At 36.6% G+C, this 16992-nt stretch overlaps 2 protein-coding genes across 2 annotated transcripts in view; both read right to left on the bottom strand.

The window, feature by feature from the left end:
• Positions 1–883: 883 nt before the first annotated feature.
• Positions 884–3546, bottom strand: LOC132544566 (carbohydrate sulfotransferase 11-like). The gene is made up of 4 exons (XM_060208183.1): positions 3497–3546; positions 2901–3019; positions 2456–2535; positions 884–2011 (listed from the first exon to the last, which is right to left on the bottom strand). Exons 1-4 carry the CDS (start codon positions 3544–3546, stop codon positions 884–886), a joined length of 1377 nt encoding a protein of 458 aa, XP_060064166.1.
• Positions 3547–10086: 6540 nt separating this feature from the next.
• Positions 10087–16992, bottom strand: part of LOC132544565 (DNA ligase 1-like) — a 41717-nt gene continuing 34811 nt past the window's right edge. The window contains exons 11-19 of the mRNA XM_060208182.1: positions 16140–16225; positions 15840–15955; positions 15306–15512; positions 13304–13520; positions 12667–12749; positions 12220–12372; positions 11646–11843; positions 11306–11398; positions 10087–10182 (exon numbers count right to left, since the gene is read on the bottom strand). Of these exons, the coding sequence (XP_060064165.1) occupies positions 10090–10182; positions 11306–11398; positions 11646–11843; positions 12220–12372; positions 12667–12749; positions 13304–13520; positions 15306–15512; positions 15840–15955; positions 16140–16225 (1246 nt within the window). The 3' untranslated portion in view covers positions 10087–10089. The remainder of the gene's footprint in view (positions 10183–11305; positions 11399–11645; positions 11844–12219; positions 12373–12666; positions 12750–13303; positions 13521–15305; positions 15513–15839; positions 15956–16139; positions 16226–16992) is intronic.

Genomic DNA, 16992 nt, shown 5'->3' with positions numbered 1-16992 from the left:
GTATAGAAATACTTTATTTTGAAGCTGGCGAGAATCTGACATAGAAGTTTAGTAAGCTTATACCCACAAAAAGTGGCTTTTCAAGGAAAGACACGAACAGACCGTAATGTAACAAATGTAACACGTGTATTATGTTCTATATCTAGATTTAAATGTTTCTCTTGCTCTATGACAATCTCGTATGTGTATTTAAGTTCAGCAGAGTTAGTGCCCTTCTTTACAAGATACACTAGATTATGATGTGATCAGGACTCGTATCTATGTGGGCAAGGTCGCCAAAATTACTATTGTTGAAAAATATCAACATTACCATTAGATATTGAACTAGTAAATGTTACCACTAAGCAATATTTCCTTGTCATACAGAGTATAACCAATTTTAAAACCACTTTCACATTCGATTTTATTATCTTCAAAATTCCCATGTAATATGATTGCAATAAGGTTCTACATAATAGAAATTTGGACATATAGCAACCTTTATCTGTAATAATGATCTCGGACACAAAATATCGACACATAAACCTTTAGATAATATTAATTTCCACTTAGATATGTCAATTTGCTGCAAGATATTCTTGTCGTGTTGCTGTAAATTGGTTGAAACACATTTTCTGATCATTATGAGTTTTCAGTCAAGGTAAACATGTAGACATGCTTATGCTGCCGATTCTACAAGCGTCCCGTCATGATTTTGCTGAAAGAGGTTTAACTACATGAGTATGCTCATGGCAGCAAAGCAAAACACAGATACACCATATATCTTTTAATTTTTTCTTTGTTTTTACGAGGTTTAACGTCTTCGCAGCAGCTATGGTCGTATCAAGATGGACATTGAATGGGGATAGCAACTTGTGTTTCTTTACGAGGTAATAGTTTAATGTTAACCGATCGTTTTTTCAGTATTGACTCTTTTAAACAAGATTGCTGGATATTGTTCGTAACCAAAGTGGTCAAAATCGTTTTTAAACACATCGGCTAGTTTACGTAGTACATCTAATGGTATCTGTCTATAAAACTTTAAAAACAAGGATTTTCGCTGGGATTTCAAAGCACTTAAAGAAGCCGAATCCAACGCTTCTCTAATGACACTTGTCATTATGTCTATTGTTAAACCAGACACTTCGTCTTTTTTAAAGGGACAGGGTATATCTAAACTAACAATTCCTTTAATTTGTAGCTTTTCCCAAACTCTCAGAAGCGCAGCATGCACGCTCATACATCTTCGTATATCTGTTCGCATTGACACGAAAGCCTGCGCAACGTCATATATCGTATCATTGAGCATATTATACGATGGCCCGTCAATAACGCCTAAGTAAGATCGAAGGTTGAAAGTTTCTAGAATAAAACGTACGTCGAATCTAAATGTCTCCATTTGACTTATTATATCAAATCTAACTTTACACGGATTGCATATTTCCACAGCTGGCATAAAATGACTGTCCTTTTTCTCCCCCGTCGTCTGTGATTTGATAACGTATTTCACAAACTCTAAGAACGTCACATCATGCCCACATGTTTTACTTTTCATTGTGGCGTTAGGTCGTACCGCCCGAACAATATGTTCTCCTATAGAATCCCAGAAGTAGACGTTTGGCGAGTACAACTTATCGATATATCCAGACAATAATCGTGTATATGGGTCTCTAGCGACCATAAACTTGACCGAAAACTTTAAAATGTCGTCCAGTTCTTCTAGCGTTTCATTGGCAAGGTTTCTATAATTAAGCAAGCCATTTTCAGGTCTGATGTTATAAGGACTAATGATGACGTTTTTGTCTATCTGTTGTAGAAGCCGACGCCAAAAGGTCGAGCCACTTTTCTCCACGCCGCAGTACAACATTCGGTGTTTATGGTTATACTGAAAGTGACGGAGGTTTAGTTGAGTAAAATCTGTGTGTGCTGACTGGGTCGTACAAACACGCTGCAAGCGTCGACGTCGTTCGTCTATCTGTTTACGCCATCGAGATCTCGCCTTGCCTACCTTGATCCTAATGGGCGTGTCTACCTGTTAGAATAACAGATTAGTATGTTACAAGGGTGACTTAACTATAAAACAACTAAATGAAACTAAAGATTTCATGAAAATAATTTTCGGAGATGGTGATGAAGGAATGACAGCTTGTTACGTATACTTTTTGTACTCGTGGAATATTATAAAGAGATTTTCGAATAGTGATGTAGGAAACTCACTCCCTCGGCAGCTGGTTACGTATACTTTTTGTACTGGTGGACTATTATAAAGAGATTTTCGAAAGGTGATGTAGGAAACTCACTCCCTCGGCAGCTTGTTACGTATACTTTTTGTACTGGTGGACTATTATAAAGAGATTTTCGAATGGTGATGTAGGAAACTCACTCCCTCGGCAGCTGGTTACGTATACTTTATGTACTGTTATCTTTTCTCTTTGGTAAGACAATACCATGATACAAATATAGATCGTGAACTTACCGATGGTGTTGTAGGTCTTTTTCTAAAACGTAGCCGAACATGGACGCCCCATTGACCCTCCGTGTTATCGACAGAGACCTCTGGAAGGTAGCCCACATATAAACAGTGAGAGAGTAGAGAATAAAAAACAAATATGGAAACAATAAACTAACACAATAATAGTGGTATTTTAATATGAATTTGGAGCCGGAAAATGTCAATTTGTCGTCTTGCAAGTGGAAAATGTTACTGAAAAAGCATTTGGATGTCCTCTAAGACTGGACAAGGCACGTGGGGAAAACAAATGTATTCTACTGATACCTCGATAACTGGTCTTCAAAAAGATCTTGGCAGAACTTGATAGGCATATACTACATGTGTATGAACGTAATCATATTTCATTTATTGGAATTAATTGATATACGCCATTTAAAGATCAGTGAGCATATATCAAAACGGTACTCACCACACAGAACGACGAGCAAGAGGATGACAACCACACAGACAAGCCTGTAACGTCGGCGACGACGGCTGAACATCATCAGACATTTAACAAGCCATCCATAGAAGGAGTCAATGACAAGACTGCAGGAAAAAGCAATGCTATTCAGGTTACACCGATATCAATAGAAATATTAATAGTAGAATGTCCACAAGAATATTTAAAATAGTGTGATGTCACCTGAAATATCTAAAGTAGTGTGATGTCACCTAGACTATTTAGGGTAGTGTAATGTCACCTGGAATATTTAGAGTAGTGTGATGTCACCTGGAATATTTAGAGTAGTGTGATGTCACCTGGAATATTTAGAGTAGTGCGATGTCACCTGGAATATTTAGGGTAGTGTGATATCCCCTGGAATATTTAGGGTAGTGCGAAGTCACCTGGAATATTTAGAGTAGTGTGATGTCACCTGGAATATTTAGAGTAGTGTGATATCCCCTAAAATGTAAAACGTTGTACAAAAGTTCCCTGGGATATTTAAGACTGTGTCAATCGAAGTCCCCTGAAATATTTAAGTATGTGCCATTCAGTGTTTTCTGGGATATTTAGAGACGTACCGGTGTCCCCTGAAATATCTAAGGCTGTGCCGATCGACGTCCCCTGCCATATTTAAGGTAGTACGACGTCCCATGGAAACTCATATAGTTAATCATCATTAGTTTACGTTGGTAATACCAAGGTATGGATACTGGAATGTTACGGTTTCTTAAAGTTGATAATAAAGTGTTAAAGTTCATGGTAATTTCAATTCTAATCTCCAATGCTATTAAGTGAAGAAATTTGTACCCTTTAAATAATAGAACAACTGTGGGTTTTAAAAATAGTACTGTCAACAAAGACAGGTAAGATAAATCCAGAACCATTCGTAAAATATAAATAGTATGAAGAAATAAGTAAACATTGTTACCTTGGGTGGCTCCACCTGTGCTCAGTTCGAGAAATGCACCAGTTATTCCGTGGGTAGGTATTGTGTATGTGACTTAATTGTTTTACGAGGCGGAACGTAGGCGTTCAAGGTATTGTTTAACATTTAAAGCTTCAGTGATAAATGCCTACAATGTCTTCACACAACCCTGATAGCTTTAGCTTTACAAAGGTTTTCTCTGAATGTTAGATTGTAGGTTTTTTTCAAACGAGACACACTAGTATGCCGAAATGTATACATATATATCGCGAATTCGATGGTGTCGAAGGTTAACTACTTTTTCTGTACCGGCGGACCAGATTTAGTATTGCATTTTTCCGTGGTAAATATAGTGTAACGTAACTGTTTCCCTCGAATGAAAATTCTAAAAGTCAGGGAAATTTTACAAAACCTACAGATTTAAAAAAAATCAAGCTGTAAAGAGCCCCCCCCCACCCTATAGAATATAGAATCAATTATTTGGATTCAGTTTCCCTTGATTTGTCGAAGTGTTCGGTGTCCCTGAGAGAAACGATAAGGTGCCGTCAAATCTGCGTGCGACGGGAGGAACTATATATTAATAATAAAATAATACTCAGCAATGTCTAAAACAACAACAAAACTCAATCTTGTGTGTGGCTCACGAGATCAATCTGACAGATGTAACATATCTAAAACAACAACAAAACTCAATCTAGTGTGTGGCTTCCTTATCAATCTGACAGATGTAACAACATGTCTAAAACAACAAAACTCCATCTTGTGTGTGGCTTACGTTATCAATCTGACAGATGTAACAACATGTCTAAAACAACAACAAAACTCGATCTAGTGTGTGGCTAACGTTATCAATCTGACAGATGTAACAACATGTCTAAAACAACAACAAAACTCGATCTAGTGTGTGGCTAATGTTATCAATCTGACAGATGTAACATGTCTAAAACAACAACAAAACTCGATCTAGGGTGTGGCTTACGTTATCAATCTGACAGATGTAACCACATGTCTAAAACAACAGCAAAACTCAATCTAGTGTGTGGCTCACTTTATCAATCTGAAAGATGTAACATGTCTAAAACAACAAAACTCATTCTAGGGTGTGGCTAATGTTATCAATCTGACAGATGTAACAACATGTCTAAAACAACAACGAAACTCGATCTAGTGTGTGGCTAACGTTATCAATCTGACAGATGCAACAACATGTCTAAAACAACAACAAAACTCAATCTTGTGTGTGGCTCACGAGATCAATCTGACAGATGTAACATATCTAAAACAACAACAAAACTCAATCTAGTGTGTGGCTTCCTTATCAATCTGACAGATGTAACAACATGTCTAAAACAACAAAACTCCATCTTGTGTGTGGCTTACGTTATCAATCTGACAGATGTAACAACATGTCTAAAACAACAAAACTCGATCTAGTGTGTGGCTAACGTTATCAATCTGACAGATGTAACAACATGTCTAAAACAACAACAAAACTCGATCTAGTGTGTGGCTAATGTTATCAATCTGACAGATGTAACATGTCTAAAACAACAACAAAACTCGATCTAGGGTGTGGCTTACGTTATCAATCTGACAGATGTAACCACATGTCTAAAACAACAGCAAAACTCAATCTAGTGTGTGGCTCACTTTATCAATCTGAAAGATGTAACATGTCTAAAACAACAAAACTCATTCTAGGGTGTGGCTAATGTTATCAATCTGACAGATGTAACAACATGTCTAAAACAACAACGAAACTCGATCTAGTGTGTGGCTAACGTTATTAATCTGACAGATGTAACAACATGTCTAAAACAACAACAAAGCTCGATCTAGGGTGTGGCTAATGTTATCAATCTGACAGATGTAACAACATGTCTAAAACAACAACAAAACTCAATCTGGTGTGTGGCTAACGTTATCAATCTGACAGATGTAACAACATGTCTAAAACAACAGCAAAACTCAATCTAGTGTGTGGCTAACGTTATCAATCTGACAGATGTAACAACATGTCTAAAACAACAACAAAACTCAATCTAGGGTGTGGCTTACGTTATCAATCTGACAGATGTAACATGTCTAAAACAAAAACAAAACTCGATCTAGTGTGCGGCTAACTTTATCAATCTGACAGATGTAACAACATGTCTAAAACAACAACAAAACTCGATCTAGTGTGTGGCTAACGTTATCAATCTGACAGATGTAACAACATGTCTAAAACAACAACAAAACTCGATCTAGGGTGTTGCTAACGTTATCAATCTGACAGATGTAACAACATGTCTAAAACAACAACAAAACTCAATCTAGTGTGTGGCTAACGTTATCAATCTGACAGATGTAACAACATGTCTAAAACAACAACAAAACTCGATCTAGGGTGTGGCTAATGTTATCAATCTGACAGATGTAACAACATGTCTAAAACAACAACAAAACTCAATCTAGGGTGTTGATAACGTTATCAATCTGACAGATGTAACAACATGTCTAAAACAACAAAAAACTCGATCTAGGGTGTTGCTAACGTTATCAATCTGACAGATGTAACATGTCTAAAACAACAACAAAACTCGATCTAGGGTGTGGCTTACGTTATCAATCTGACAGATGTAACCACATGTCTAAAACAACAGCAAAACTCAATCTAGTGTGTGGCTCACTTTATCAATCTGAAAGATGTAACATGTCTAAAACAACAAAACTCATTCTAGGGTGTGGCTAATGTTATCAATCTGACAGATGTAACAACATGTCTAAAACAACAACGAAACTCGATCTAGTGTGTGGCTAACGTTATCAATCTGACAGATGCAACAACATGTCTAAAACAACAACAAAACTCAATCTAGGGTGTGGCTTACGTTATCAATCTGACAGATGTAACAACATGTCTAAAACAACAACAAAACTCGATCTAGTGTGCGGCTCACTTTATCAATCTGACAGATGTAACAACATGTCTAAAACAACAACAAAACTCGATCTAGTGCGTGGCTAACGTTATCAATCTGACAGATGTAACAACATGTCTAAAACAACAAAACTCGATCTAGGGTGTTGCTAACGTTATCAATCTGACAGATGTAACAACATGTCTAAAACAACAACAAAACTCGATCTAGGGTGTGGCTAACGTTATCAATCTGACAGATGTAACAACATGTCTAAAACAACAACAAAACTCGATCTAGTGTGTGGCTAACGTTATCAATCTGACAGATGTAACAACATGTCTAAAACAACAAAACTCGATCTAGTGTGTGGCTAACGTTATCAATCTGACAGATGTAACAACATGTCTAAAACAACAAAACTCGATCTAGTGTGTGGCTAACGTTATCAATCTGACAGATGTAACAACATGTCTAAAACAACAACAAAACTCGATCTAGTGTGTGGCTAACGTTATCAATCTGACAGATGTAACAACATGTCTAAAACAACAACAAAACTCGATCTAGTGTGTGGCTAACGTTATCAATCTGACAGATGTAACAACATGTCTAAAACAACAAAACTCGATCTAGGGTGTGGCTAACGTTATCAATCTGACAGATGTAACAACATGTCTAAGACAACAACAAAACTCGATCTAGTGTGTGGCTAACGTTATCAATCTGACAGATGTAACAACATGTCTAAAACAACAACAAAACTCGATCTAGTGTGTGGCTAACGTTATCAATCTGACAGATGTAACAACATGTCTAAAACAACAAAACTCGATCTAGGGTGTGGCTAACGTTATCAATCTGACAGATGTAACAACATGTCTAAGACAACAACAAAACTCGATCTAGGGTGTGGCTAACGTTATCAATCTGACAGATGTAACAACATGTCTAAAACAACAACAAAACTCGATCTAGTGCGTGGCTAACGTTATCAATCTGACAGATGTAACAACATGTCTAAAACAACAACAAAACTCGATCTAGTGTGTGGCTAACGTTATCAATCTGACAGATGTAACAACATGTCTAAAACAACAAAACTCGATCTAGGGTGTGGCTAACGTTATCAATCTGACAGATGTAACAACATGTCTAAAACAACAAAACTCGATCTAGTGTGTGGCTAACGTTATCAATCTGACAGATGTAACAACATGTCTAAGACAACAAAACTCGATCTAGGGTGTGGCTTACGTTATCAATCTTAACAGATGAAACAATAGAGTCCTTATCCTCAATACTTCAGGGATTAAGCTAACTTTAGCTTTCTACACCCATGGAACATTTCATGACAAAATTGAAGCCACCAGCAAAGGAATTTGATTGGCCTACAGCTTGTTTCATGAGAAAAACTGACCAATCACAGACTGCTTCGCTCCTTTGGAGATTGCAAATTAACGCCACCCAACTTCAAACTTCGGGATTCGATTGATGTACATCAAAGGATCAAACTTATCTTCTCGTTTTGTCCACAAGGTGTCGCACATGAAACCTTCAATTTTGGTATGAAATGTCCTAGGGTTGAAGAGAGCTATGTGTATAGTGAGCGTAATCCCGTGAGTATCGAGGATGCAGGATTCTTTTTTTCTGAGCCTCGTACCTAATATGAACGACATTCTACTTGTACCGAATGTGTTTCATCGATTTGGTGGTCGTTCATTAATCTATCTAACATATTGTAAAGGTTAAAGTTACTGTCGGGGTAGATAATGCCAATGACGAAATAAAGTCGTAAAAAATTTGGTGGTGGTGGTGGGGAGATGAAAACTTCAAGCGGGGACATATAAATATACCCTTTGCTTCCTTCACATTTTTAATAGTCGACGTAACGTATCGACAACATGGTAGCTACTATGCTTTATCATTGAAGGCTATTGATAAATCAGTAGTGACCTCTGGGGTTATCAATGACCTCCAAAGCGTTTACATGTACATGACATCTCCTATATTCAAATACCTCGATACTATAGATAGGTCAAACTTTCGATACCACCAATCATTATTGACGATTCAATATCCTGTTATTGGTCCCTTTCCTATCAAAACATAACAATCAGTTTTAAAGTGGCTTAAGGTAGTATGTACCACAGTTCCAACAGGTATCATATCCACTCTATGTTAACTTGTAATACTTACACAACAGTACGGTAGCTTCAATACATTCCTTATAACTGTATATAACTTTTGGTGGTAGCGAATTATAAAGCATTGATATAATATGATGTTGGCGACAACCCGACTAGCTGTTTTTTAAATAAATGATGCAACGACATGAAGTAATTCCAAGGCTACTGTCTTTCACTACTACTGTATCGGTAAGTCCAGCATGATGCCCACTGGAATTAATGCAGTGACATCCATGCATTTCTCTTGCCTTAATGAGCAAAAGTCTTTCAAATTCTGATAATGCCTGTTTCAAAGCGTCCTTGTAACTAGGAACCAGTAACCTCAGACAATGCAGACTAGTGATACCACTTTGATACAGCTCAGCATTACTCTTACATATAAATATGTAATCTGTTTACAAGAACTCTGGGATCATTCTGTAATATGTGCTGCATTCGATATTGTACATGAATGAAAAAGATTAACATGATGACCATTTCCATAACATTGCGGAGCACTATTACACAATGTAAAGTTATAATTCCTATCAGTATCAAGTAGGTATATTTGAAATATTTCTCATCTGCGTTCAAATATTCAAGAACTCCACTTGTCTGTAGGCCTACTGTATAACACTTGTATAAGACCTAGGTGATTGGATGTTTCTGAATAATTTGCTGTTCTGACTGGTATATATATAAAAGTTCATACAACCCTTTATACAGCTGACAATTCTGAGAGGACGGAAATGTTTCTAGAGGTACTAATAAATGAATACACAAATATCGTTATTTCAATTTTATTTCCTGTCAGTTAAACATTATAATAATATTATAATACAGCTTTGTTCCTAATATCAGGACATGATTAATAGCACAAACTGAGGTTTCATGTATTTAAGACAAATAAATGATGGTAGAAAATCTACATACATGATATTCTTTCTCCAAATAGATTAAATCTACATATCTACTGCCTGTATGTTTATTTATTCTTACAGCAATCATATACTGCTTTCAGTAAAATAAAATCCTTCCCGTTTATTTCCGTTATTTTTTATCCCTGCTAGGTTTCTGGTAATACTGATGTATTAAAAGTAACAGATTTCATAAAATAAAGACTATCATTAAACACTGCTGCATCAAAAATAGAAAAATAATGGAGTAGTCTCCCTTCAATAGAACTCTTCCTCATCTCCCTCTTTGCTAGGCTCTGAAGATGCCTGTTGGTTCTGAATCTGGTCCTGGTTTTTGTACATATCTGCCACCTGAAATATAACAAATATGGTATTAAGCGAGATACAAATAATTATCATCAAAGTAAGTCCCTACACATAAATGGAAACCATGGGTTAATATTGAACATGGGCAAGAACACTATCCATTATGGAAAAAGGAGAATTTTGGCAAATGGAGATAAGAAATGGAGAAATTGTGGACAGCTCTTTTGGTCACAACTCAAAAGAGGGATTGAGTAAAAAAATAAGACGTAAATAAAGGTCTCCAGGTCTTTGGACCGTTTTAAAACCAGTCCATCAGTCCCAGCATACGGGGAGATAGAACAGCACTGATATAAGCATATTTACAACGTTTTGTATTGTTTCTAAGTTTGATAGCTTAATTTTCAATTAAACAGAACTGTCTGTTGCTGTAGTTTAGAATATTTGACTCCTGTGTCTTTGAATGAAGTTCAAGGTCATTAATTTGAACAAACATGATAGCCCTTCATCCCAGCAGGCTACTGGCCCAATATCATGACCCTGGGTCAATTGGATATTCAGAAGAAGTTGTTAAAGATTTTAACACATTTGACACCTGTGAACTTGCAAGTAGGTCAAGGTCATTCATTTGAACAAACTTGGTAGCCTTTCATCTCAGCAGCTACTGACACAATATCATGACTCTTTTTGAGTCATTTTGTTTTGGAGAAGAAATCAAAAATGTAAATCGTTTAGGATGTACGTGGCCAGACAATTGAAGATCACATTGGTCACAGGTGACCTAAAAAGTATGAAAATGTTGAGGTGTTGCTGATATTTTTTCTTCTCGATTGCATGATATATAAATATGTTAAGTCAAAATATATTAATTTGCTCCATGTTTTCAGTACATTTTCTAGATGGGAAATTTCTCAATATTTGCAAGGGAAATGTAACTTCTTGTGGAAAACTACCTGTTTTCTGTAATAAATTTAGTCATGATTAATCCCTGAGAAACTAATATTTAGCATCTGAATCAATATTTTTGAACTTCTACAGTATAGTCAAGATATCTGCATATTTTGATATCAAGCATGCTGTTATTGTATATATCCTTTTTATAAACTGCTTTGTAAAAAAGTTTCTTCAGTTGAACACAGTATAGATGCTACAGGTTACCATTGAATCATACCTGCGTAGCAGAGGTTGCATCTTCTGGTTTCTTATCATCTCGGATTCTAAGGAAGCGTGGAAACCGTAGAGAAATACCTTTCTCTGGATCAACCTGTACACATAACAAAGTTACCTTTATCAGTATGCAATACAATCAACTTAAAATGTCATATTTTATTTAAATAGCCTAAAATCTTTTTCATAATAACATTTAAATATTTATCAGTTTTTGTTTCCTAAATTTTTATTTGAAAATTATTATCTACATTTGTTGTTTCCACTTCAATCTAAATCTTCCAATCTGTCTTAACTTTCATTTTTAGTAACCAAAGTTACCCTGGAATTCTCTCAAAACTTACAATTCCTGAAGCTGCCCTATGAGTGGGTGATATGGAGAGGTCAGCACATTTCACCTCCCACACCTGAACAGGCTCAAACCAGTGGTCAGGCTCATGGATGCTGTCCCAACAATAGTACTGCTTTGGTTTGTCAATCACATTTTCCTTGAAGAATGTGGCATGCTGTTCCAGATCATCATCTTTGAATCCTGTACCAATCTGTAAAACAACAGCTTGTTCATACATAATTTATATATTTGTACATAATTTAATGGATTAAGTATGGAAATCCATCTGGTGAAAAAGTTGATACACAAGCTAATACTTTAAGTGTTACAAAATAATCTGAATGTGCCTTTAAGTTCAAACATGCCTGTGTAAAACAGCAGCATCTCAGATTGATTTTGAAATACATTTTAAAGTAAAATCTTCAATTATCTGAAAGCTAATTAATCACCTCCCTACTCCCCTTCCAACCCCTAAACTAAAAACACAAAATGGTTTCTATTGACCTCAATATGTGATATCTGATTTCTAAGATTTCATAAGCGTCATCACAAGAACAAAACAAAGAGCTATGCGGTCAGGTGGATACCTTGCAAATGGACTGGAATTCTTCACTGTCTGGTTCGTAACATGCCAACAAGAAGCCTCCATACTTCCCAGTCCTCTTGCCTGTCCCTAAGTAGCCTCCAATGACAACCAGGTCTAGGGTGTCACCAACCCCTTCTAAGTAGTCCTTCTTCAGCTAAAATTAAAAGCACACTGAAATTTAGCTCAAGGGAGGTAACAAATGATTACAAACTAAAAGAAGGGAGGTAACCATTACTTCCAAGCATTCCATTCTCCATACTAAAAGATGATCAACTTGCAAAAGGGACATAACCAATCATCACTTACAGAAATTTGAATTTTTTAAAAGATAAACTCATACAAGAAAATATAAGTATCATATAAATGGATATCAAAAATTTTAGAACATCAAGGATTTAAAACAAAAATACTAAAATAAAAACAGAAATATCTGGGAATATAAATCTACCTTCAACCAATTGTGAGACCTCTTTGCAATTTCATATGTTGCATCTACATCCAATGTTTTCACCATAAGTCCTTCACAATTTCCTAAAATGAACAAGAATTCCATATATATCAAAAATCATACAAAACTAATTCAACAAATTGCTTAATACTCCTAATGTCTGTCCCAGAAATAAACTGATGAAGGACAAGAAACGATTCTTTGATCCACAACACATGCAACTATTTTTAATGTAGTCACTCTATAAGGAGTTAACAAATAAATTACTTAAACAAATAGTTTGAAAACACATTGTTTTTGCATTCCTTACCACCCCTAAAACTGTTTTTAAATCCATTGTCAGTACTTAAACTGGATAAACTTTTCTATAACACAGGTAAAAAGTCCAAAGTTTTGTTTTTCTTGCCAATATTCAGATATTTGTTTTTAACCTGAAGAGACATGTTTGTGTGGAAAACATAATTCCCAAACAATCATTGACAAACAGTCTTAGGAACGATGGTAACACTTCATCTGGAAGACTTTTATTATACCACAATGCATAAACCAATTTCCCAATATCTTTTGATTCTTGGATAGCAAGTCCAATTAAATTGAAGACAGGTTCTTAATAAGATGATAAGTTGAGTCCCATTACCTTTAACAGATTCGTCCAGAAAGACAGCAATTTCTTCCGTATCAGAAGATATCATAGACTTAGCAAACACAAACTCCCCCTCCACCTCTTCAAATGACTCGCGTAACAGTTCCCGCCGTCGCTTAAAGGGCTGCTTCACAAGCGATTCACCATTGAGGTAAAGCAGGTCAAATGCATAAACACACACTTGGATCTTTATTTCTGAAGCATCAGCATCCTGGAATATAAATTTGAAGTAAAGAAAATGAAACAATCAATATTTACCTCTAAGATGTATCAATCAAGTGTCTATCTGAACTAAAAACAGTAATATTGCAGAACTATAAGGATTCATCTCTGATGTACACAGTAAACAATATATATGGTTACTAAATATTTTATCAGATTTAGTTATAATATTCTAATTCATAATTTGATTTTACACATTGTAGCCATTTTCCTCGTATTGTAAGACTTCAATATCTGAATAATTTCTTACAATAATATTCTTTCCAAATGATAGGTATCATAATCTGATATTCAAAGTCCCAGGTACTGGGTTGTCATACTGTCTTTTGTATTGGGCTGTCATACTCTCCTGGGTACTGAGCTGTTCTAATGTCCCAGGTACTGGGTTGTCATACTGTCTTGGGTATTGGGTTGTCATACTGTCCTGGGTACTGAGCTGTTCTAATGTCCCAGGTACTGGGTTGTCATACTGTCTTTTGTATTGGGTTGTCATACTCTCCTAGGTACTAGGCTGTTCTAATGTCCCAGGTACTGGGTTGTCATACTGTCTTTTGTATTGGGCTGTCATACTCTCCTAGGTACTAGGATGTTCTAATGTCCCTGGTACTGGTTTGTCATACTGTCTTTTGTATTGGGCTGTCATACTCTCCTAGGTATTAGAATGTTCTAATGTCCCTGGTACTGGGTTGTCATACTGTCTTTTGTATTGGGTTGTCATACTCTCCTGGGTACTGAGCTGTTCTAATGTCCCAGGTACTGGGTTGTCATACTGTCTTTTGTATTGGGCTGTCATACTCTCCTAGGTATTAGAATGTTCTAATGTCCCTGGTACTGGGTTGTCATACTGTCTTTTGTATTGGGCTGTCATACTCTCCTAGGTATTAGAATGTTCTGATGTCCCTGGTACTGGGTTGTCATACTGTCTTTTGTATTGGGCTGTCATACTCTCCTGTGTACTGAGCTGTTCTAATGTCCCTGGTACTGGGTTGTCATACTGTCTTTTGTATTGGGTTGTCATACTCTCCTGGGTACTGAGCTGTTCTAATGTCCCAGGTACTGGGTTGTCATACTGTCTTTTGTATTGGGCTGTCATACTCTCCTGGGTACTGAGCTGTTCTAATGTCCCAGGTACTGGGTTGTCATACTCTCCTGGGTACTGAGCTGTCCTAATGTCCCAGGTACTGGGTTGTCATACTCTCCTGGGTACTGAGCTGTCCTAATGTCCCTGGTACTGGGTGGTCATACTGTCTTGGGTATTGGGTACTGTCATACTCTCCTACTCTCCTGGGTACTGAGCTGGTCCCAGGTATACTGTCTTGGGTATTGGGTTGTCAGGCTGTGTTCTAATGTCCCAGGTACTGGGTGGTCATACTGTCTTGGGTATTGGGTTGTCATACTCTCCTGGGTACTGAGCTGTTCTAATGTCCCAGGTACTGGGTGGTCATACTGTCTTGGGTATTGGGCTGTCATACTCTCCTAGGTACTAGGCTGTTCTAATGTCCCAGGTACTGGGTTGTCATACTGTCTTGGGTATTGGGTTGTCATACTCTCCTGGGTACTGAGCTGTTCTAATGTCCCAGGTACTGGGTTGTCATACTGTCTTTTGTATTGGGTTGTCATACTCTCCTGGGTACTGAGCTGTTCTAATGTCCAAGGTACTGGGTTGTCATACTGTCTTGGGTATTGGGCTTTTATATTGTCTCAAGTAGTGATCTTTCATACTGTGACTTCCAGCATACACCAAGAGATCACTCACTTTTACACAATTACCCACCTTACGTTTCCTGTGACTAAGGACCTGGAAAGGCTGTATTTGTTTCTTTTCTGCGTCCCATGCAACTGCCTCGGAGTCTATTACACAGGATTTGACAGATTCCTTCATAACATTTGGGATCCTGGCTATAATATCTGGGTACTTGCTAGTGTTATTCTCAGAATTTCTACTGTAGATATTCACAGTACCATTTTCTAATATATGAATCTGCAATGATAATGACAAGAAAAAATTAAAGGAATAAAGAAAACAAGAATGAAATATCCCAGTATCAATTGATAATTGGAACATCAGTTAGGGAAGTAAATAACCATAGAATTCAAATGTGTTTTGGAAGATTTACTGAATTTTACATAATCCTGAACAATTAAATAACAAATATGAGAAAATCAGAATAAATTCAATTTTAAAACTGATAAAAGATCCTTTTGCTTTTATGATGACAAATCATAATCAAGGGACGAGGCAATTTGGTCAACAGGAAAGTTGGGGAATTTTATGAATAGAGCATGATGAGGTTAGGATATATTTTACCTGTGCACGTTCTCCATCATATTTGTATTCACAAGTGAATTCTGCATTCTCGAATCTCTTTAACACTTCGCTGACACCTTTAGTGGGGTGAGCCAACATTGGTTTTAGTGGAACACCTAAAAACAAGTATCAAAGGAAATGTGCAACACAAGTTTGTTATGAAAAATATGTGACAAAATATTTCATTTTAGAAGTTTACGAGACAGGAACTTTCACCCTGACTTTGATTAAATCTATTTCATAATGCTGTAACCAAATATTTAAAATTAAATTTGAGGAAGAGGAGGAGGTACTACTTACCTGGTGTAAGCTTGCAGTGTTTTGGTAAATCCTCTATCCCTTCCTTCAGTATTGTGGATATGATAGAGTCATAGTTTGGACACTCGCTATGATAAACAAAAAAGATTTCACATTTTAATGATACATTGTTACATAAGTTAACGTACAGACAGCAAGGAATCTTTTTAAAAAATAATTTCCCCAAAGCACATGTTCAAAAGGGGTATATATAGTATAACACATTAAGGTGAAATTCACTGATGAAAACAAATTACAAATTTTATGTATAGAATACATATCAGCAGTTTGAATTATCACAAATGTTATCTAGTATAATGCTATTCACATTGTGTAACAATACAAAGCTATATCAGCATAGTTCTGTTCAATCACTGAACATTTATATCCCTTGTAACTGAATGCAGAGAACATTTGTATAGACTATTGACCACTCTGATGTTCCATTCTGATGTATTTCTTGGTTCCATTTAGGATAAACTGTCAGTTTGTACACTAGCACCAGGACTAGACACCTGGCATTTCTTGGTTCCACTCACAATAAACTGTCAGTTTGTACACTAGCACCAGGACTAGACACCTGGCATTTCTTGGTTCCACTTAGGATAAACTGTCAGTTTGTACACTAGCACCAGGACTAGACACCTGGTATTTCTTGGTTCCACTTAGGATAAACTGTCAGTTTGTACACTAGCACCAGGACTAGACACCTGGTATTTCTTGGTTCCATTTAGGATAAACTGTCTGTTTGTACACTAGCACCAGGACTACAGACACCTGGTATTTCTTGATTCCATTTAGGATAAACTGTCTGTTTGTACACTAGCACCAGGACTAGACACCTGGTATTTCTTGG

The sequence above is a fragment of the Ylistrum balloti genome, unplaced genomic scaffold (genome assembly GCF_031769215.1).
Source record: "Ylistrum balloti isolate Yb309-2 unplaced genomic scaffold, AGI_CSIRO_Ybal_v1 Utg369802, whole genome shotgun sequence".
NCBI classification, from domain to species: Eukaryota; Metazoa; Mollusca; class Bivalvia; order Pectinida; family Pectinidae; genus Ylistrum; species Ylistrum balloti.
Note: the sequence above shows the minus strand (reverse complement) of the source record. Positions and strands in the feature narration are given on the sequence as shown.